This window comes from Misgurnus anguillicaudatus, chromosome 21 (genome assembly GCF_027580225.2).
Source record: "Misgurnus anguillicaudatus chromosome 21, ASM2758022v2, whole genome shotgun sequence".
Classification (NCBI taxonomy): Eukaryota; Metazoa; Chordata; class Actinopteri; order Cypriniformes; family Cobitidae; genus Misgurnus; species Misgurnus anguillicaudatus.
Window position 1 is genome coordinate 27,223,938 of NC_073357.2, and position 22,468 is coordinate 27,246,405.

At 36.8% G+C, this 22,468-nt stretch overlaps 1 protein-coding gene across 2 annotated transcripts; it reads right to left on the reverse strand.

The window, feature by feature from the left end:
- Positions 1 to 52: 52 nt before the first annotated feature.
- Positions 53 to 22,176, reverse strand: pik3c3 (phosphatidylinositol 3-kinase, catalytic subunit type 3). Of its 2 annotated transcripts, XM_073859937.1 has the most exons (26): positions 21,748 to 22,176; positions 17,635 to 17,823; positions 15,908 to 16,051; positions 13,491 to 13,620; positions 13,205 to 13,231; positions 12,503 to 12,589; positions 12,299 to 12,394; positions 9,897 to 9,972; positions 9,703 to 9,803; positions 9,522 to 9,614; positions 9,235 to 9,420; positions 8,390 to 8,532; positions 8,046 to 8,124; positions 7,885 to 7,952; positions 7,610 to 7,715; positions 6,704 to 6,820; positions 5,110 to 5,241; positions 4,898 to 5,026; positions 4,662 to 4,731; positions 4,494 to 4,558; positions 4,327 to 4,411; positions 3,603 to 3,677; positions 3,352 to 3,520; positions 1,789 to 1,879; positions 1,547 to 1,672; positions 53 to 264 (listed from the first exon to the last, which is right to left on the reverse strand). In XM_073859937.1, exons 1-26 carry the CDS (start codon positions 21,810 to 21,812, stop codon positions 250 to 252), a joined length of 2,664 nt encoding a protein of 887 aa, XP_073716038.1. In that variant the 5' UTR covers positions 21,813 to 22,176; the 3' UTR covers positions 53 to 249. The 2 variants fall into 2 exon arrangements, with proteins under 2 accessions (XP_073716038.1, XP_073716039.1); XM_073859938.1 differs by lacking the exon at positions 13,205 to 13,231 and having other exon boundaries at positions 21,748 to 22,175.
- Positions 22,177 to 22,468: the final 292 nt, after the last annotated feature.

The window sequence follows — 22,468 nt, forward strand, 5'->3', positions numbered from 1 at the left end:
GCACTCGTCGTAAGTGTAAAAAAATAAAGCTGACCAATAAACAGACAAATGCTAAAGTTTGAATATTTATTTGGCTTTTGTACATGAAGTTAATTATTACAATTTTAAATATTATATACAGCTCATGGTGAGTACATGATATAGCAACGCATGGCCTTGGCACCAGTCCATTTCTTTCTCAACATTCTCTTGTGTTTGCAGTCCATCGGTCTGTTGCGCATTGTGAGAACCAGCCTCCATGACATCAACTCATCTGCGCCAATACTGTGAACAAAGTATTAGTGAAATTATTATCCAATGCTATGCCAAAAAAAGTATTAGTTAAGCATAAAGTATTACTGACATTATTGTCCAATGCAATGTATGTATATGTTTGGCCATTTGTTGTTTATAACAGCCAGTTATTGTGCCTCTTTGTTTGTTTAACATAGTAGATTAAACTAAAACCTATTATTACTGAATTATTAGTTAATATATTGAGTAAATTAATTTATATCTTATGTGAATTATGTTGGTAAAGAATAAAGTGTAAATTATAAAGTGTAAACATTTATATAAAAAGTTTTTGCTTAAGATGACATCCTATATAGAAAAAAATGTCTCTGGCCAAAAATATGTTTTAAATATATGCTTAATACATTTTGTAGAAAGTAAAGTTTTGTAGAAAGTAAAGTTTAATATATAGTTTAAATATATTTTTGAATTTTCAAAATGTATTTCAGGGGCAACAAATATATTTCTAATTTTACAACCCATATGGGAAAACATACAGTACTGTGCAAAAGTCTTAGTCCACCATGCCACCATTAGATTTGTTTTTGCAATGTTATAGTGATCATATATAATTATTTCTCAGTCTCTTTAATAGTATACATCCAGAAAATACAGGAAATGTGTATATAATATTAAAAACTGTATACAAATGTAAACTGATGTTTCAAGTTTTGAGGGTAAACTCCCTAAAAGCAATAGCAGGAAACTGTAGGATCTCTTAAACCTAAATAAAATTAAATCCTAATTTCTAATTTTAAAGGCATTAGTGCTTTTTACTTCATTCTGCTCAAAAACGCTCAAGATGTGTTTAGTACCAACAGAGGTCACACTAAACAATGACGATGCCTAAAGATGACATTTAGTCCTGAAAATGTAATTTTTTATACATATTGTATTTTCTGTTTGTATCTTAATAAAATAAACTGAAAAATAAATATGGATGGACATTAAAACTTCTAAAATAACAAGTCTGGTGGTGGTGGTCAAACAAAGACTTTTGCACAGTACTGTATATTTTTCCTGGCCAAAAAATAAAAGTTTGTAAAGTATGAATAAAATTAAATAAAGTACATTTTTGTAGTTGAAAATATACTTTATTTTAACCTTTTCAAACCTGTTGTGTTTACAGGTTTGTAACTTATAAATATAACCATATAAATATGAAAAATTGCCAAAAATAAACTGGTGTCAAATATTTTTGTATATTTTTAAAATTATTTTTGAAAATATTTTTACCATATGGGATGTGAGACATATATAAACACACACACACCTGTGCAAATTTATGTATCTGCTCAACCACTGCAGCAAACAGCGCTCCTACACTCTCATCAATCAGACTCTGCATGTAATGCACCGCCTCCTCATCTGAGAGGTCCAATCGAAATTTGTCCTGAACCTGTGGTGGGCGGACAAAGAATGTACAGGTTAAAACTTACCAGTGTACTAGATAATATTGTTGGGTTTTTAGTTTATCTCTGAGGTCTGAGTGAACGTTGAGGACCACACACAAACCTTTTTCACGGTTTTATCAGGCTCCAGTGCAATGTCTGGAATATTAGCATCCACCATCAAAGAGAAGAGATTCAGAATAAGATTGGAGTATCTGCAAGATAAAACAAACTGCATTTTTGCATTTTGATGGTGATATGCCTGTTCCTCCAATAGTGTCAGAAATGTTGGCTCACAGACAGTCCTGCAGTCTCACTGCAATTGATGTTGTTGGGGCCTAATGTTCCCACAAAGATACTAGCATTTTTTTGACCTTGTGGGGACAATTTTTGGTCCCCATGAAAAAACAAGCTTTTAAATTATACAGAATTAAAATAGCAAAGTTTTCTGAAAGGGTTAGGGTATCCGGTTGTAAAGTCTGACGTCATGCGCTGCTTTCGGGTCCAACCGCTCACAGATGTTATAGAGAAATAACAAAAAATCATATTATATATATATATATATATATATATATATATATATATATATATATATATATATATATATATATATATATAAAATCCGAGATGACCAGACATGGATTTATGGACGTGGATTTTTTATGAATTATTAATATATTGCTGTCTTTGATTCTGGGAGCCTGAGACTGCAGTTTACACGCGAGTTAATAACATTTTCACTTAAATGTGTGCCATGAATAAATAGTGCTCATAAATGGCTGTTTAAATGTGGGGGCTTGGAGCTGGAAACGGCATTCCTTACGTCATGACTTAACAAGCGGATAGAATATAGTTTGCACAGTATAAAAACCATTATGTCTATGGGAAGCCCCTATACAACATGGAAACCAGTGTATGTGTGTCTATAACCCGAGAATGTAGGTATACATGTACTGTATGTTGTATTACATTTATTATTTTTTATTCCATATTTTGATGTATATGTATGCATTTTATCCTATATGAGGGTTTCCCACTCCATGCCAAATGTCAAATTCCCTGACTTTCGCTGACAAAAAGATGAATTTTCATAATGTATATCTGAGATGTGTCAGCTTGACAAGTTTATGTACACCATGACTACTTGATAAAAATGAAGCCTAACTAGGTGAAATAAATAAACAATGTCAAGAAGCGGCTGTTTAGATTGTAGTGTCACCCGGAAACGGCATTACCAACGTCACAATTATACAAACGGATAACATTTTGATAAATGCAAACTAAAATTTAAAGTGACAAACAAAATCCGTGATATTCCAAGACTTGGACAAAAAATACATAAAATTCCCTGACTTTCAATGTCTGGAAGACTTTTTAAAATTCCATGATATTCCAGATGTTCCATGATCCGTGGGAACCCTGCTACAGGTATATGTATATATACATTTTTTTTAATATATATTCATTTAATGAAATATACTTATTTTATAAAAATGTTTACAGTTGATTTACTGTATGTTATGTTGGATTTGCATTGTCTTCATGAGTACAAAAAAGGGAATGCTTTAATAACATGTTTTTTACAGGACAACATTGTTAAGCAATACCTTTCCAGAGGCTTTGCTAGTGTAATAAGACCTGTTGTATCTGTTTCTAGTGTGTGTGTGTGTGTGTGTGTGTAACTCACCTGCGCAAGTGTAAAAATGCGGTATAACACTGTTTCCTGAACTCTTGGTATTGTTCACTCTGCATTCCCCCCATTCCCTCCACCATTTCTTTGCTCAGTTTCATGGGTGGTGGCAGAGGTTTAGGATCACGTCCCAAAATATATCCAAAGTCTATGTGAAACAACTTCCCTACAAGCCAGAGAGACCAGTCAGGGCATTTATAAGCATTTCATTGGATGATTATCATACAGTTATCTATAACTGCGGGTACCAGTCTTTGTGAGAAGCAGGTTGTCCAGATGTCTGTCTCCCACCCCAAGAATATAGGTGATGACACAATAGCCCGCTAAAGACATGAAGGACACAAAGACACATTTTAAAGTTCACGCACACACATACAGTACTGTGCAAACGTCTTAGGCCACCATGCTACCATTAGATTTGTTGTTTTTGCAATTGTATAGTGATCATATATAATTATTTCTCAGTCTCTTTATTAGAATACAACCAGAAAATACAGGAAATGTGTATGTAGTATTAAAAACAGGATAAAAGTATAAGCTAAAGTGTCAAGTATTTAGGGTAAACTCCACTTCCACTTGAGTAATAGCAGGCAACTGCAGGATCTCTTAAACCTAAATAAAATTAAATCCTAATTTCTAATTCTAATCGAATGACTTCAGTCTCCTCAAAAAAGCTCAAGATGTGTTTAAGAGAGGTCACACTAAATACTGACTGATGCCTGAAGAATACATTTAGTTCTGAAAATAGTTTTTCTGTTTAAATCTTAAAAAAAAGAGTGAATAAAAAATATGGATGAACTTTAAACTTTGCTAAAACAACAGAGCTGGTGATGGCGGCCTTTTGCACAGTACTGTACCTCATCTGGCAAACATTCAAAAGGTGGTTCATAATATCTTCATCTTTATATAAGTATACCATGCTTTACTAAATAAATGCACATAAATGGATAATGCACATAAAGTGAATCTCACCGCAGCTTTTAACATACGTGTCCATGACTTCAGAGCTGATGCCGTACGGCCCCTTGTCATTTGGAGCATGTTTTCTAAAGAAACTCTTTATGGACACAGTAAACCAAGAAAATAAACTTTACGGCCTTAGAAACCAGTAAATATGATACTACCAGATTTAATATTACCTGAATATTGCCTTCTGTGGCCAAAACTTCAGCCACAGGCACTGACTGCACAAACTGCATAAAACCTGTAGAGAATAATATATGCAGCATTCAGTGCTTCATGTGTGAAATGAGGGTTGCGCGACAGACCTGTTGCTTTAAGACACACACATTAAGTAAAATACTGACCATGTTTGGTGCTGGTCGCCAGAACTTTGTACGGTGTTAACTTCAGGTCCAGATTCTCTTTTCTCAGCAACTGTTAGAGATAAATAAGTTAAAGAAGGGGTTTATATAGGTTTGGCTATACTTCTGTGGGTCACATTTGTATGAAAGCAAAGTAAGTCTACAAGATGTCCTCATTAGGTTAAAGATGGGACACCATGAGAATGAGTGTTTTTTTTTCCAAGGGTGTGTGATGAGACCTTGTCCATGAGTGAAATAATCTGTAAAATGAGTTGGTCTTGTCTCAGGTCATCTCCATGTTTGAAGATGACTGGATACTGCTCCCCGTCCTCCGTCTTGAAGATAAGCTTAGCGGGCATCAGAGCACTCTGAAAGAAAGAGAAACAAGTTCTTGGGGTGAGCGATGCATGTGGGCCATTGTGTAATTGATATGAATGTATACAAATTATACCTTGAATAGCGTGGCAGTCTCGGGTATGATGCCTTTGATGCGGATCTGAGGTTCTAGAGGAAGAGGAATGGGCTCGATCTCTGACAGGTTCACCTTTTCATTGTCAGCTAATAAAGACTGTAACCGCTCTGTCTGAAGAGTGACAGAGAGAAAAGATGCAAAGAATTATATGATGATGAATTTAAAGGGGACATATCATGAAAATCTGACTTTTTCCATGTTTAAGTGCTAGAATTGGGTCCTCATTGCTTCTATCAACCTAGAAAATATAAAAAAGATCAACCCAGTAACTTAGTTTTGGTAAACCATTCTCTGCAAGCATGTAAAAAATAGGTAATTGAAATGTGGCTCCCTTTGTGATGTCAGAAGGGAATAATATCACCCCTTAATCTGCACTATCCAACCACGACACTGCCATGTAGTGCAGAGATCAGCTCATTTGCATAAAAAAAACACACACACAAAAAAGACACATTTTTGCTCACACCTACAAAGTGGCAATTTTAACATGTTATAATAAATTATCTATATGGTATTTTGAGCTAGAACTTCACATGCATACTCTGGGGACACCAAATATTTACTAGACATCTTAAAAAAGTCTTGTGAAATGTCCTCTTTAAAGGAACACGCCAACATTTTGGGGCTTATTCATCGTATCCCCCAGAGTTAGATAAGTCCATAAATACCTTTTTCATCTCTGTGCGTCCTGTAACTCTGTCTGACACACACCCACCGCTAGCTTAGCTTAGCACAAAGACTTGAAGTGAATGGCTCCAGCTAGCATACTGCTTCCAATAAGTGACAAAGTAACGTGAACATTTTCCTATTTATGTGTTGTGATTTGTATAGTCACACCGTGTACAAATAACAAGGTCATATGAGCCATCTTTTAACCGTATACATACTGAGAACTATATTCTCAAAAGGCGAAGCATTGCTACTTGGGTGGAGTGATTTGCAGGCAGCACCCGAGAAGCCCCTGGTGAGGAGCAGAGAGTTCGGTCAGAGTTGTGCAAATCACTCCGCCCAAGTAGCAGTGCTTCGTCTTCAGAGAATATAGTTCCCAGTATGTATACGGTTAAAAGATGTTTTTGTCTCATATGACCTCGTTATTTGTACACGGTGTGACTATACAAATAACACATAAATAGGAAAATGTTTGCGTTATTTTGTCACTTATTGGGAACAGTATGCTAGCTGGAGCCATTCACTTCCAGTCTTTGTGCTAAGCTAAGCTAGCGGAGGCTGCGTCAGACAGAATTACAGCACGCACGGAGATGAGAAAGGTATGTATGGACTTATCTAACTCTGGGGGATACGATGAATAAGCTAAAATCCCAAAATGTCGGCGTGTTCCTTTAAGCATTTAAGTTTACTTTCTTTCTACACTACAGTAAAACATTTATGCTTTAATAAAGTAACATCAGTTGATGTTTTAATGATTTATCAATGAACAACAGCACATTAGTTAAGCTAAGGTAATACAGAGTAGATAGATGCTGTAATTGTTTTAACAAATTGTAAACTTACCACAGTTATTAGCACTGAATTAATACTAATTCATTGTGATTGACATTACAGTGTTTCATACCTTTTTCTTGCGGTTTCCACTTTCTCTCTGAACAGCCTTCATGAGTTGCACGAGTCTGTCTACAAATGTCTGCTGAGCGGCTAGCAGGGAGCGCATCACTCTCACACACTTATCACCCTGATAACAGACACAATTATTACTATCCATTTACACCTTTGCCAATGTATACTTAATTGCTTTAATTATTATTAAACAGAATAGGAATTCAATACATTATGTAATTAACATGTGTGTTTATAAAGTGAAATCATAAAATTTTGCCATAAAAGCGTAATTGACAGGACATTTTTTGCTCTTTTAAAGGAAAACACCACCGTTCTTCAATATTTCACTATGTTCTTACCTCAACTTAGACAAATTAATACCCATCTTTTTTCAATGCATGAACTTTGTCTTTGTGCAGTGCGTTGTGAATGTGTTTGCATTTGGCCTGGACCATTCATTCCCTAGGATCCAAACAGGGATGAATTTAGAAGCCACCAAACACTAACATGTTTTCTTTAAAGACTGTTACATGAGTACTTACACGAGTTATTATGGTGGCACGAAACAAAACGTGGCATTTTTTAAGTGGATATAAAATGAGAACTATAGTGCATGGCGGAAGAGCACCCGGTTTGCAGCACTTCGAACTCGGCACGTGGTAATATTGACAAAAGTTTGAGCGAAAGGGGGAGTAGTCAGGAGTGATGATGTTACTGCGAATCGAGGTCAAAATTCCGCAAACTAAATGCATCTAATTTGAGGTAAGAACATAGTAAAATAATGAAAAATGGTAGTGTTTTCCTTTAACTGTTCAAATATCTTCTGTTTGGTAGAAGTGGTGCCAGGCCACACAGCAGTTGTACATTCAGCGTCAACAGATAAATGCCTTGTCATGAGAAACTTGTTTGGTGCATAAGATACCTTAAGCAGAGCCTGACTGAACCTCCTCATTACATTGATATACATGTCATGGGTCTTTGGGTCTCTATGCTGTGTGTCCTGATCCTCACACTCCACTATTACATACCTGCAGGAAAAGACCATGTCACACATACAGCTTTACTAATGAAGACAGCTGTAATTAAAACCAAACTTTTCATAATTTTTAAAGCCTGCATGTGGAACTGGCAAGCTACAATGTAATAGTTTATACAATTTTACAAAGTTACAGTTCTGGTGTTAACACAATTACTCACCAGTATAAATAGTTTGCCAGTGTTGAGTTTTTGCAGGCACGTGATATAAGAAAGGTGCACAGATCTTGCTATAAAAACAGATAATAGACAAGATTTACATCTACAATGCATAGACCATCCACAAATACGCGTTTATTTATCTATTAACTGTGTTTACTCACCTCTAGATTTTCACCATCTGCTCCATCTTTGCCTTTCTGTGAGGTGGGCATCACTGTGATTGTGGACACCATCTGGGAACTACAAAAACACACATATTTAATTCACTATATACAGTATATAAATATAAATATACAGTCATATGCAAAAGTTTGTGCACCCCTGACAATTTCCATGATTTTCATTTATAAATATTTGGGTGTTTGGATCAGCAATTTCATTTTGATCTATCAAATAATATAAGATCTCTGTATATTCTACATGCAAATATAATGTACTTATTTCTTAATAAGAGATGCATTTTGACATGTCAGAATAAAAACACATGTTTGATGTTATAGCTGACCTGTCCAGATCTCCTAGTGTTGAACTCTCTCCCAGACCCCCCTGGCTGTCTCTCTTACTGGCAGGCTCCAAACCACCCTGGATATCATTGAAGTTCTCATACTTCAATGCCTGCACCAGCTGGAGTAAGTACATTAAAAGATCCTACAGATAGAGAGAGGTATGGAAGTTGTAATTTTTCGGTAATTTATTGTATACACATATTGGCATGGGCGTCAGAACCATTATATGTGGCTGGGACAAGACCCACCCACTTTTTAAGACCAATGATATTGCACCCACTCGCTTTTTCTTAAATTTAACGCACATGTCTGTTGACTTGTCAGAGCGCCATCAGTCAAATCCATTCCACTTGACGAATAACCTAATATATTAAACTCTGTTCCGCATTTTAGCTACAGCTTTAACTTATACGCTGCTGCTTCCTCAAATCCGGTCCATTTGGGTCATTTAGAGTCCATATAAATGAAAGGTGGGGTGCATGATTTTTGAAAACACTTAAGGGAGTCAGAGTAGGGTCGTGTTTGTTTGTATTTCAGATATCAACATTGGCTTTCAGAGATCATGCACCGCACCTTTAAACTCCATTTCGTGTTTTTACTACTTTTGCTGCACGACCACAACTTGAAGCTTTTAGGCGTGTAGCAACTGTTTAATTAAAAGGCACCAGAAAAATGGCATCTACTCCAGTAAATGTTTTGAACCCACCCACTTTTTTTAGTGTCGACGCCCATGTATATTGGAAACAGTGTAATTATGCATAACCTAACACTGCTAATAAAAAACAAAAGCATGTGAGGCACAATGTGACAAACACAAATACATACACAAACACACAAAATGTACCTCATCGTCAGCTTGCTGCAACCTCGCGACGGCGTATCGTCTGACAGTGGGGTTACTGAACTGAGAGGACAACAGCTCCAGGGAATCCTCCACATCCATCGGCCTCCACTTTCCCAGCAGCTCCAGAGCCTGTTTGGCCTCTTGTGGCAGATCCCAGTTCACACACTTCAGGAACTTTGTCAGGGCCTGAAAGCAGATTCACAATGACATCCACAAATCAAACATAAAATAAGACTAAATCTGTTTTTGTAGAGACACCAAGCTGCTACCCGTGTGTATTCACCCACCTTCTCCTGTGTGGTAAGGTAATATCTGAACTTCCAAACAAGATCCTGTTCCTCTGAGCTCAGCTGTTTTGTTGGTGGGTAGCTCACTATGATCTACGACAGATAGACGCACATTTATTTACATACAGTACATAAACACACATCTCTTGACAGGTACTCTGGAGTACTCTTTATCACTAACATTGAGTTGATCTCTTGTGGCTGCGTTAGGTTTGAGATCGTGGTCAGATGGTCCACTCCGTAAACTACGAGCCAGTTTATGGTGTTTACTCTCTACGAGGTTCTCCATGCAACAGAGCATAAACGTCATTATATTACATAACAAATAAAAACATTATCAGCTCACAGAATTTTTGTGTTTGTGTTGATCTGAGCTCTCCATGCACATCTGAGGGTCAGGAACTTTCACAATATCTGAACTGGTTGGCAAAGGTGAGGAATCATCTGCATCCTGAAGAGAAAGATGAGCATAGAGATGGACTGAACATAAAGTCACTAAACCAGGGATACCCAATCCTGTTCCTGGAGGGCCGGTGTCTCTGCAGAGTTTTGCTCTAACCATAATCACACACACCTGATCAAGCTAATCAAGGTCTTCCCTTATCGAAATTAACCATGGTTTTACAACAGTTAAAAAAACATGGTTACTACACTTTTACCCCAAGAAAAACATGGTTAATTTTGGTATGGGTTACAAGGCAGACTAGAAACTTTCAGGCAGGAGTGTGTGTTGAGGGAAGTTCCAGCTAAACTCTGCAGGACACAGTCCTTCCAGGACCGAGTTTGGACACCCCTGCACTAAACAATACCAGGTTAATGATGTACATTACTAAATGAGGAATTTTAACAAGTGAGACACAGTTCATTTTAAAGTGCACCTATTTCATTACTAAAAACAACGTTATTTTGTGTATCTGGTATATTACAATATGGTTGCGTGGTTTATGGTAAAAAAAACACATTATTTTCCACATACCATACGTTTTTGTAGCTACAGATTTCACTCTCTTTCTGAAACGCACAGATTTGAAAAGCTCTGTGTCCCTGATTGGCCAGATAATCTGTACGTTATGACTGGCCTGAATACCTCTGATGTCAGTGGAAAGTGACGCTCCTTACCATGTTTGAAAGATTCGGTTGCTAACAGGAGTTAACTTATAGGCTCTGAGTCAAAGCGGGAGGAATTATGATAATGTCGATCTTGTCTACATCAGCAATCCCAGGAAGTAAACTGTTGCCTACAATCCGTGTGTTTGTTGTAGTCCAAGAAAAGAAATTTACATTGGAGAAGATAACTCGCGTCATCGTCCAAAGGAAATTTAAAAAAGTGAATCGGACAATGTGCTCTTTAATTTGGCCCAGTAATGATTTAACATTTTCACCAATTTATTCTGTAACGCGAAACAGCATTTTTAATGTGAATGAAAAGTGGGGCGGAGTTTAATTTAATCCATCTTAAACTGATTGGATTGTAAAATTTGGCGTTTTTTACAAGTTTAAGGCTGGTTTGCCAAAGCTCTACTTCTCTCCTGAAATGTTGACACTATGGAATATAGTTATTATAGTTTATAAAGTTTTAAATATAGATATTTTTCTTAAAAATTGCATTGCTTGCCCTCAAATGGCCTTTATTAACCCACTGGAGTCGTGTGGATTATTTCTGTGAAGGATGGATGGACGTTTTGGGGCTTCAAATCAGAAGCACCATTTGCTACCATTATAAAGCTCGGAAGAACCAGGACATGTACTACTAAAATAACTCATATTGTGTTCGTCTAAAATATAATAGATTAAATCTAGAGTAAATCATGGGTAATTTAGATTTTTTTGCCCTTTAATGAAGCATTTGCATTAACCAGCAATATTTTATTGTTAACCATTGGAAAGAAATTAGAATGACGGAATTACCTGTAATTTTAGCCTAATACAGTGTCTTTGGCTACTGATTGAAATTATTTTCTACTCTTGAGAGGGATAGGTGACGTTAAACGAACAAAAAGTGCAGCAAGTTATTACAATTTGTTAAAGAGCACCTATTATCCGATTCATGTTTTTAAATTTCCTTTGGTGTGTAAGTGTGTATTAGTACATGTTAACGATATGCAAAAGGTACAAACCCCAAAGTAAACGATGGTGCGAGTTATCGTCTCCAATGTAAATCTCTTTTCTTGGACTACAACAAACACATGGATTGTATGCAACAGTTTACTTCCTGAGAATGGTGATGTAGACAAGACCGACATTATCATAATTCCTCAATCTTCGGCTCACAGCCTGTAAGTTAACTCCTGACAGCATTGCATTGTGAGCGAATCTTTCAAACATGGTAAGGAGCGTCACATTTCCTGCTGACGTCAGAGGTACCCAGGCCAATCACAACATACAACTTAGCTGGTCAATCAGGGACACAGAGCTTTCAAATCTGTGCGTTTCAGGAGAGTGTAATCTGGAGCTACAAAAATGTACGGTATGTGGGAAAAAATTTGGGTTTTTTAACCATAAACCACACAAACACATTGTATTATACAAAATACACAAAATACCATTGTTTTTTAGCAATGAAATAGGTGCTCTTTAAAAGATTACAAAATGAAACCTTTTCTCAACAGTCTTTGGAAAAATATTTATCATGCATCATACACATCATGCATCATAAAGGAGTGTAGGGTGTTTTAAGGAATCAAAAAGAGACATTTTGAAACCTACTTTAAAGCACAATCAATGAAGACCAAGCAGATCTTATCCAAGTATTATCCAAGATACACCAACGCATTTACCTTTTCATAATAGACAATGCTGTATTCTCGTTCTCCACTTTTGACCCGGGGGAATTCCACCATGAGGTACATAAAATTAGAGCTACGTTTTTCACTCTGCAGAGAAAACAAACACACTTTATACATCAACTTAATTTGACATGATTGTGGTTTTTAGTTTTTTTGGATTCTACATAGTGAGTAAAGAAAACCAAATCCACTCACCTCATTGATCATCTCAATCTCTCTGAACGTCAAGCGATCCAGCCAGTCCACTTTAACCATGTGACCCTGACGATGAGCTTTTGTTAGCTGAGAGAGACGCAAACAAAGCGGAGAAAAACTTTAAGCAACCCTAAGAACGTCTGTGTGCAAACCTTAAGCCAATCATGTGACAGCCACTAAAGTCTTACACAAAAAAATAAACTCATTAGCCAAGTCAGTCAGCAGATGCCAATGTAAAGTAGTAGCACACAAGATGACTCAACCCTTTCTAAACAAACAGTTAGATATAGTTAGTAGTACAATAACACATCTCAACTAAAGGGCACAAAAAGTCATAAGCTAAACTTATATTTACGGGCTACACTTAATACCTATAAGAAATCAACATTATTTTTAGAGAACATTGCAGGTTAAGCTTTAATGATAACATGCTGTCAATTAAAACAAAATAATTTTAAAAAGTCTTAATAGATGCAAATAAATAGCAAATAAAATCAAGCAAAGTCCAAAATGTTAGTGTTAGCGTCCAAAACCGTAAAATATATATATTTAACATATTTGTAAAAATGTGGGTCAGATAAAACAATACCCAAATAGATTACCAGTCTTGCCCACATATACACCAGACAAACACACAAGTTCACACTCATACACATGTACACACACAATCAGCATTCCTGTCCTGTTTTCTCTTATACTCACGTCACTAAGTATCTCCAGGTCTGGGCCCTGGAACAGAGGGCAGTTAAAACATGTCCTTTTACAACACGCACACGCCCATTCAACAACAAACATTCCCAATTCTCATTCTTTCCACAAACTGAGCAACCTATAAACACAAGCAGCATATCCATCGATTCATCTGTCTATTCGTCCACCCATCCCTCTTTTCATTTAACAAGTCCCTTGTGTACAATATCCGTCCACAGGCATATTTCTCCTCTTGCTGTCTCGGTTTGGCTTTTCTGCTCCCTATCGTTCAACTGACCTTAGCCAGACGGCCCATCTGGTCTTCTGCCAGAGTGCTGCTGGTCCTTCCTGGTGTATTGGTGGGTTCACTACCGTTACCCTCGACGCCCGGCCACACCTTCAGATCATGCATGCCTTGCCGGAACATTCTGGAAGTGCGAGAAAGATATAGAAAGATGGAAATTTAAAGGAAAACACCACCGTTTTTCATGTTCTTACCTCAACTTAGATGAATTAATACATCCCTATCTTTTTTCAATGCGTGCACTTAATCTTTGTACAGCACGTTGTGAATAATGTTAGCATTTAGCCTAGCCCCATTCATTCCTTAGGATCCAAACAGGGATGAATTTAGAAGCCACCAAACACTTCCATGTTTTCCCTATTTAAAGACTGTTACATAAGTAGTTACACAAGTATGATGGCACAAAATAAAACGTGACGAAGTGTTTGGTGGCTTCTAAATTCATCCCTGTTTGGATCCTAAGGGATGAATGGGGCTAGGCTAAATGCTAACACATTCACGACGCGCTGTAAAATTATTAAGTGCACGCATTGAAAAAAAGATAGGTATGTACTAATTCATCTATGTTGAGGTAAGAACATGGTAAAATATTTAAAAACATTGGTGTTTTCGTTAAATACACAAGTAGTTTTCTAAAATGTCAGTTTTGTCTTTTCAAAACGTATTAACCACACACTGAGCTTGTATTTAATAGATAACTCCTTCAAAATATTTAAGATATATACTGACACTTATGATTATAATTAAGATTACCAGTCTCTTCAGAAAAACGTGATTATGTGATCCCATGATTCAGTGCATAATCAGCCAAAGTCTGCATATTTATGCGTGGCCGCATTTTTTTAACCTGATAAGGAACACTGTGCCGTACACGGTACATCCCTTCATTTGCATGTGAGGCTGCATTTCGTCATTGTAACTTTGAAGCATTAAATATTCAAAATATACAGTCATGCGGCACATCGTTGTAAAGCTTAGACTTTCGGGATTCCATTAAGTGCACACACAAAGCATAATATGATTTTTAGCAGTCATAAAACTGTAATCTAGTTGTTAGTTACCTGAACCGGGCGGCCTTTTAATCCAAAACGATTTGTTCATCTCACAATCTTGACGTTTCTGACCAAATTACGATATAAATAGTGTATACAATTAGTTCACTAACGGACATTCGTTCGAATCTCACTTTTCATTCATGATTTATAATGAAATATTCGGATGTCATGTTTATTGTGCAACGTCTGAGGAACAAATACGCCCCCTTGTGGAATTTCAGCCGTTCCATAAGAGGTTAATACGCCGCACTTTCGCCACATAAATTGCAGATTTCTCCTCGCAAAATATGCCGGCTTGCATGATTTCATAATCCCCGCATTTTCTTAGCAAAAAGTCACAAATATCTTACCAGAAAGTTGAAAAATTTTGCATTTTCTTCACACATGCGCAGCCATGTCCCCTGTTTTCATGGAAATGTTAAGTGATGTAATTATTAGTGATGCACCGATGTATCGGCCACTGATATTTATCGGCCGATTTTTGATGAATTTGAAACCATCGGCATATCGGCAATAGCACGAGAAAGGCCGATACCGATTGTTTATTAATTAACTGCATAAAGAAATCCATTATATGTAAAAAAATGAGCTAATGATGTAAATAAAATAAATGCTGAATAGCAAAAACCACCTTTGAAGGTTGTCATGCTGTCTTATTATATTTGTTTTAGCTTAATTTGTGCCTCTCTTATTATGTTGGTCAGTTGAATGTTAATTAGATCCAATCCATGTTCAGTAAAAATAATTTGATGCAGAAATAAACTAGCTAATAGACCAACTGTATAGTATTGTATACAAGTGTTTAATATCGGTATCGGCATCGGCCAGAAGTTGTCTGTTTAAATCGGAATCGGTAAAAAAATCCTATCGGTGCATCCCTAGTAATTATGCGACGTGAACATCAATGAAAAACTGTAAACAGTTTTTGCAAGTTCACGCAGTTTTTGCAAGTTCACGCAATTTCATCGCATAAAATTGCATTAATATCCCACATATTCCATAGCTAAAACGTGCCGCAAGATCAAGGATTTTTGCGCGCAACAATCACAAAAAAAAACTCAACGTTTTTCTGGAAGGACTGGATTACAAGAGATTAAACAATCTCATATAAATTTAATTTTTACTGCTATTTTATCTTTAGGGATTAGCCGAAAATGTATATGTTGTGATGTGAAATAATAATAAAACGTCAATACATTTAAACATGGGGCCTTACTGATCACTTTAAATCAGTAAGTTGTTTTTTTTAAATTGGTTTTTGACATTCGACCAATGACAGGCCATTATTTTGTGGTTAACTATTAGTTTAACTAAAGTTAAAAGTTCACAGGCTTTTTGTAAACATTAGGCCTTTACCCATATTTCCCAAACAGGGTGACTGTAGTACCCCCAACAGGTGTGGCACGGCCAGGTCCATACACATCCCACACAGTTAAAGCCACTTGGGCACTCTGAGGCAGGTCAGGATACTTCACTGGCAACCTAAGCCACTCATTCCAACTGCGAGGAGAAAAAGCCAAGAATAACAATGTGAGTCACGAAAGGTTTTAATATAAAATTTAGGGATGTCCCGATCAGGTTTTTTTGCCCTCGAGTCCTAATCCGAGTCATTTGATTTTGAGTATTTGCCGATACCGAGTCCCGATCCGATACTTCTATAATACATAAAAAAAGAATAAATAAGAGCGAAAAAAAACAGAACCAGGATGTTTCTTATGTCATGCCGCACGCATTGCTGTTTCTGTGTGGAGTCAAAAGAACTCTGTGCCAGCGCATAACTACAGATGTGTTAAAAAATAATGAGAATATATATAGTATATGTACAGGGGTTAAATTGGGATTTGTTTTGTGGGGATGCTCTGTTGGGAGGGAGGGTTCGAGGGGTAACATGTTTAATCCTGATGACAGCAAAGCCACTGGTGTGTTTCAATGACATTTTGGACCTCTGATAGGATTTTATAAGTTTCAGTTTTAAAGCTGTGCCACATGTATACCCAAACTTTAAAACCTGAACTTTAAATTATGCAAATCTATGAGTCTGACACCCTATATGCATTTGTTGCACATGTCATTATGCACAATTGATCAAACTTTGAAGGAAGTTATAAGAATCAACCTCCTTGACTAATTCTAGACATAAGATAGGCTACCCAAAAAGACCCAATTAACAAGAAAAACAACATACTGATTCAGCAATATGTCTTATAAAATAGCCATAGAGATTCCCTAAGCTGGTCAGCAGTTAGTTATAAAATCACTATAGTTAGGTCGTAATTAATCTGTATAATCAAAATACATTATTTTATTAAACTATACAATTAGTTGTATCCAGTTATCTAGTTAACATATTGTAATGAGATGAGTGACATGGCTATACATACTTTAATACTTTGTTTCTAGACATCTATTAAGTTTTCTCGACGTGGGCACCATTCTTACCTCTCTCTCTATCTCTCATCTCTACAGTATCCTGCGCGAATGCGCGTTCTTGAGGTTCTGAGTGAGACGCGGAGCTGCGTCTGAGCACATGATGACAAAAACGATCAACGCGTCGTTTAAATGGGCGGTAAAAACCCGGTTTTGTCGTGGGTTCCTTGCACGCACGAGTGTGAAGCCTATGAATGAAAGCACGTCAATAGGCTTGTTCGACTTTATGCGGCGCCGCAACAATCGACAGCCGGGTGACGTCAAACTACCGCGAGAGTGATCCGCGAAATCATACGGAGGAGTTTGCTTTAAAATCGCTCTCGCGGAACTTTGACTTCATCCGGCTGCCGGTTCTTGTGGCGCTGCATGAAGTCGAACAAGCCTATTCTCTTCTTATCAGTTCACATGCACCAGCGCAGCGCGTACACTGGCGAGGAGCAGAGCGAGACCTTAATGGATTTTAAACCCTGCATATGTATCCGAGTCCTGATCGGGAGGTAACGTCCGATTCCGATCGAGTCTGAAACCACGTGATCGGGGCCGATTTCCGATCACGTGATCGGATCGGGACATCCCTAATAAAATTAAATTCTGTTTTGACAATCATAAGATCTACTTGGCACTAACACACAGGAGTTCACTGCTACAGTACTCACTTCCATCGAGTGCTGAAGGCCTTGTAGGATGTTCGTACTGGTAGGGCGAGAGGTTTGCCCTCAGCAAACACCTGACAGGTGACATAGAGGTCAGAGCAGCTCTCCTGATAGAGTCCTGAGAAGCGCAGCATGGGATCCTCCAGCAGAGATTTATAACTCTTCTGCTCTCTCTTGCCCTCTAAACTTCCTCTGCAAAAGCAAGAATTGAATGAAATGCTACTTCTGCTTGGTTTTGTAGAGTGATATACAAACTTTCATTAACACATCTATAATAATGTAATAAATAATACTGTATGACATCTTTATCAAGTGTTAGAAGACTAAAAAGTGCAAAATTCTGCAAAATACTTTCACCGGGTACAAAAACTCTTGTATCTTGATGTATGCATGCAGCCGTTCATCCAATTCTTCTTCTGTGCACTTAAAGGGACAGTTCACGCAAACATGAGAATGTATTGGTGTTTATAAACTTATTCTCATGCCATCCGATATGTTGGGGACATTTTTTTCAGTAGAACAATAAAGAAGATATTATGCAGAAACTGCGACGCTTTGTGATTTATATAATGCAAGTCAACGTTTTTCCGCCACTTTGAGAGTTCAAAAAGCAGAAAAATCAGACCATTGCGGAAAAATCCCTACGGGGTTTAATTGATTCTTCCAACAAAGCTGTATTTCTGAATGGCCTGAGGCCGAGATTAAGGGAATTCGAAAGTATTTGATGAATGTACATTATGTGCCGAGAGCATTCGGTTAATATCATTATCTCATTTTTGGTGACGGAGGTGGCTTTTAGCGGATTTTGCATCTGAGCTCTTTAAAACGTAACTAACTACTGTGTATTTAAATGTGGTTAAAGGGATAGTTCATGCAAAAATAAAAATTCCGTCATCATTTGATCACCCTTAAAGGAAAACACCACCTTTTTTCAATGTTTTATTATGTTTTTACCTCAACTTAGATTTATTGGTACATACTTATCTTTTTCCGGTGCGTGCACTTGGTCTTTGTGCAGCGCGTCGTGAGTGTGTTGGCATTTGGCCTGGCCCCATTCATTTCTTAGGATCCAAACAGGGATGAATTTAGAAGCCACCAAAATCCATGTTTTCCCTATTTTAAGACTGTTACATAAGTAGTTACACGAGTAAGCGTGGTGGCACATAATAAAACGTGGCGTTTTTTTAAGCGGATAAAAAATGAGAGCTATATTGTATGGTGGAAGAGCACTTAGTGTAACTACTCGTGTAACAGTCTTTAAATAGGGAAAACATGGAAGTGTTTGGTGGCTTCTAAATTCATCCCTGTTTGGATCCTAAGAAATGAATAGGGTTAGGCTAAATGCTAACACATTCACAACATGCTGTACAAAGATTAAGTGCACGCATTGAAAAAAGATAGGTATGTATTTATAAGTTGAGGTAAGAACATAGTAAAGTATTGAAAAACTGTAGTGTTTACCTTTAAATCACTCCAAACCTGTAGTTTTTTTTTCTGCAGAACACAAATGAAGACATTTGAGGAAAGTTTGTAACCAATCAGTTTTGGAGCACCACTGACGTCCTTTATTTTTACACTACTATGAAAGTCAATGGTGCTCTAAAACTGCTTATATTATTATAAGAAGAAATATCTTCATTTGTGTTCAGCAGAACAAAGACATTTGTATAGGATTGGAACAACTTAAGGGTGAGTAAATTACAATTTTACTTGTTTAGGTGAACTATCACGTTTAGTTGTACGTGTGTTAAAAGTTAGTCATCATAAAACGGCTCGTTCTGGTTCTTCATTCTGATTGGTTGAAACGCGTTCTAAGCCGTGATAAAATACCCCGGTAACCCCACGGTTCAGACCGCATTACATAAGTATCACTGCGCCACTGTTGCTACATACTGATTTATGAAAATAAACACCACAGTCTTTAATCATTTTTTTATTTTTCTACATTTGCACAATTATGGCGAAATCCAGATAAATGTCAATAAATATTGTTGAGTCATTTCGTCAATAAAGAGAAAACGTTCTCTGGGTTGTTTTTGTCTTAAATTGATATTTCCGCTATTGTCCACTAGATGGCAATCTTACCCAACTTAAACACTGACGCATTCACTCGTACAACAGCGTTGTGGTGGATTTAGCGTGACGTGTAAGTTTTGATGGCTCTGAATCTGATCTCTTACAAAAGTTCTTCACAAAAATGGAATTATCTCCGCTTTTAGCTGAAAATTTGAGAGGTGATAACTGATAAGAGAACAAATGAAGGTAGGACAAACGTTTTTTGTTGTTGTTGTTTGAAAGCCGATGGTCTGTTCTTTCATTTGATATTTTATGTTTATTTAAAGAAGATAATTTTTCTGTAAGGCATTAAATTAAAACTGGGTGGCAACTTGACGCTGACGGGGAAAGAGTTAAGCATCCAACTTAGCATATTTGATCATCACTTCAACAGTTGCACGATATAAATGTTAATGTATAAATTAAATTAGATGAATGTTGATTTATAAAAATAAACACCACAGTCTTAAATCATATTTTCATTGTGTCTTTGCTGTGTCTTTGTTGGTTGTGAACTGCGCTCTGCTGCATCCACACTTGATTCTGAGGAACTACTTTGTTTGGCGGAAGACTAATATTTGTACTAATATAATTACAACTTATTTGTGTTTTATTTTATAAACTCCTGCTATGTATGAAGTAACCGTTTTATGAAAGCAATAAGTCCCGCGAAGCAGTGGGGTTACAGTGCATTTTATATGCACTGGTAAACCACTGCTTCTTGGGGCTTATTGCTTTATTTTCGCCTGCATGTAAATGTTACTCTCATGACCCAAACCCTACGAAATAAGTAATGTATAACATGCTTTGTCTTATGAAGTACACAGTAGTTACTGACATAAATTGGGATCCACTTCTCTAAACTTTCTAACTATTTAATAATTTGTAGTTGGCTACAACTTGTTTGAAAACGTAATAACTTTTCTTTATGCAGTTTGGCTTTTACAGTTTCTCTCCTATCATGATGCGTTGCGCAAGATCGCTTACTGGCACCATGGGATTTTTCTCTCCTTCTAACGTAATGCAACATATGCAATGAAATTAAACCGACAACAGCCCTCAACAAACCGCTCAGAGGAATCATTTATGACCTTTATTTATGATGCACAGAGTCAAGACTGACTCGTTAAGATGAAGGGCAACAGGAAAATGAATGATGTCAATAGGCAGATGAACACTCTAAAACTTAAAAGCTCTCATCGGACTCCTCTTCTGAATCATGGTGCTTGCTTTGGTAAACATCGCAAAACAAATGTTCTATAAAAGAAGGTATCTCCATATTTAAAATAAAATTCTACATTTAGAGATGTGCAATTTGTGGTAACGATTGCTGCTTTATTACTATCTAGACAAGCTTCTCAAACTTTTTGGGGCCAGGGACCACTTACACGAAAGAAACCTTTCCCAAGGACCCCCTTATAATTACAGCAGTTATTAAGTATCCACGTTTCACAATTTATTAAAACTAACTAATTTATTTACACTCTTACAATAAAAGTGCTTCAATGCCATTGATTAACCTTTTATTATATTGCTGCATGGTTCCATAAGAACCTTTAACATCCAACACTCTTTGAAACTATTGTACTGAAGAAGTGCATATTAGTACCTCACATAATGGTACCAAATGTATACATACATCATTTTTATTAGATTCCCAGTCCAAGTAACAGCTTCTTTTTAAGTGTATTATATTATATAGGTGTAGATATGATTAACTGATTGTATATGCAAATCATTTCCCCTAGTTTTTAAGATTTTTATTTATGTAGTGCACTTGTACATATTGTTAAAATAAGCAGGACATCTGCAGCTCTTAATGTAACAGGAGATAAACAACGCGCGCCGAGCACGTGATTCTTAAATGAAGTGCGATTGCGCAATACATATATTAGAAAAATATTATGATAAAAAAAACTGCATGTAACGCATGTCTATGTAAGATGCAATGTGTCCAGTTAAATACTGAAAACACCTCAGCTGTTACTCGGTCTGTTTTGACATTCTGCTGGTTTGACAGCTACAATCAAAACAATGACTAAGATCCACAAACATACTCACATTTTCAGTTGGACGTTTATGTCCAGATCGCAACTATAAACATAGTTAAATTTGTCTGTCTCCATCTTCAAAACTCAACGAAGTGTTCGGAAAACTAAACTCCAGTGAATTAAATAAAACGCATAAGAAAGACAAATGCCGTTTTGTGAGGCGCTAGGAGGAGAGAACTTCAGGCCTGGTACTGGACCTGCTAAAGAGTTTGATTTTCTCTACTGTTCAAACTCCTGATTTAACGTCACCTGATTATTGACAGCCAATGTGGCTACAAAAAAACACTAGCAGTCTTAATTTAAGACAATAATAAAGTTGTAATGTACGCCTGCCAGGGCATCATCGCGTCCGCTTTTAGACGGGAAAACATTACGTTCAGGCAGAAATAATCGATGCCAAATTTTTCGATCACCGCAGCAGCTTGTAAGGACTGAACAGATCAGCAATGGCTACTTTGGTCTGGTGAATCTCAGCGACTTCCTGTTTGTCTAAAGAACGGATAGTAAAACACACTTCATGAAGAGTTTAAAAGTCCTCTTGAATTAGATTTTAGTTCTACAAGTGTATATAAGTTGTTATAAATTATGTGACGTTATAAATTATTTGCATTGTCAATTTGTATAGTTTCAGTAGATTTGGGCACGCCAATGTTAGATAATTTGCTTAGTTTTTTTAAGAATTAAATTGTTTTAAATTAATTTAAAGTTAATAGAGTTAATATAGTTTTATA

Excerpts from the sequence above, each read along its gene's own strand:
- pik3c3 (XM_073859937.1), bottom strand. The coding sequence starts at position 21,812 with ATGGAGACAGACAAATTTAACTATGTTTATAGTTGCGATCTGGACATA. Across the intron at positions 16,052-17,634 it reads GCCTTCAGCACTCGATGGAA|TTGGAATGAGTGGCTTAGGT; the intron begins GTGAGTACTGTA and ends TTCTCCTCGCAG. Across the intron at positions 7,716-7,884 it reads CTGGCAAACTATTTATACTG|GTATGTAATAGTGGAGTGTG; the intron begins GTGAGTAATTGT and ends CTTTTCCTGCAG.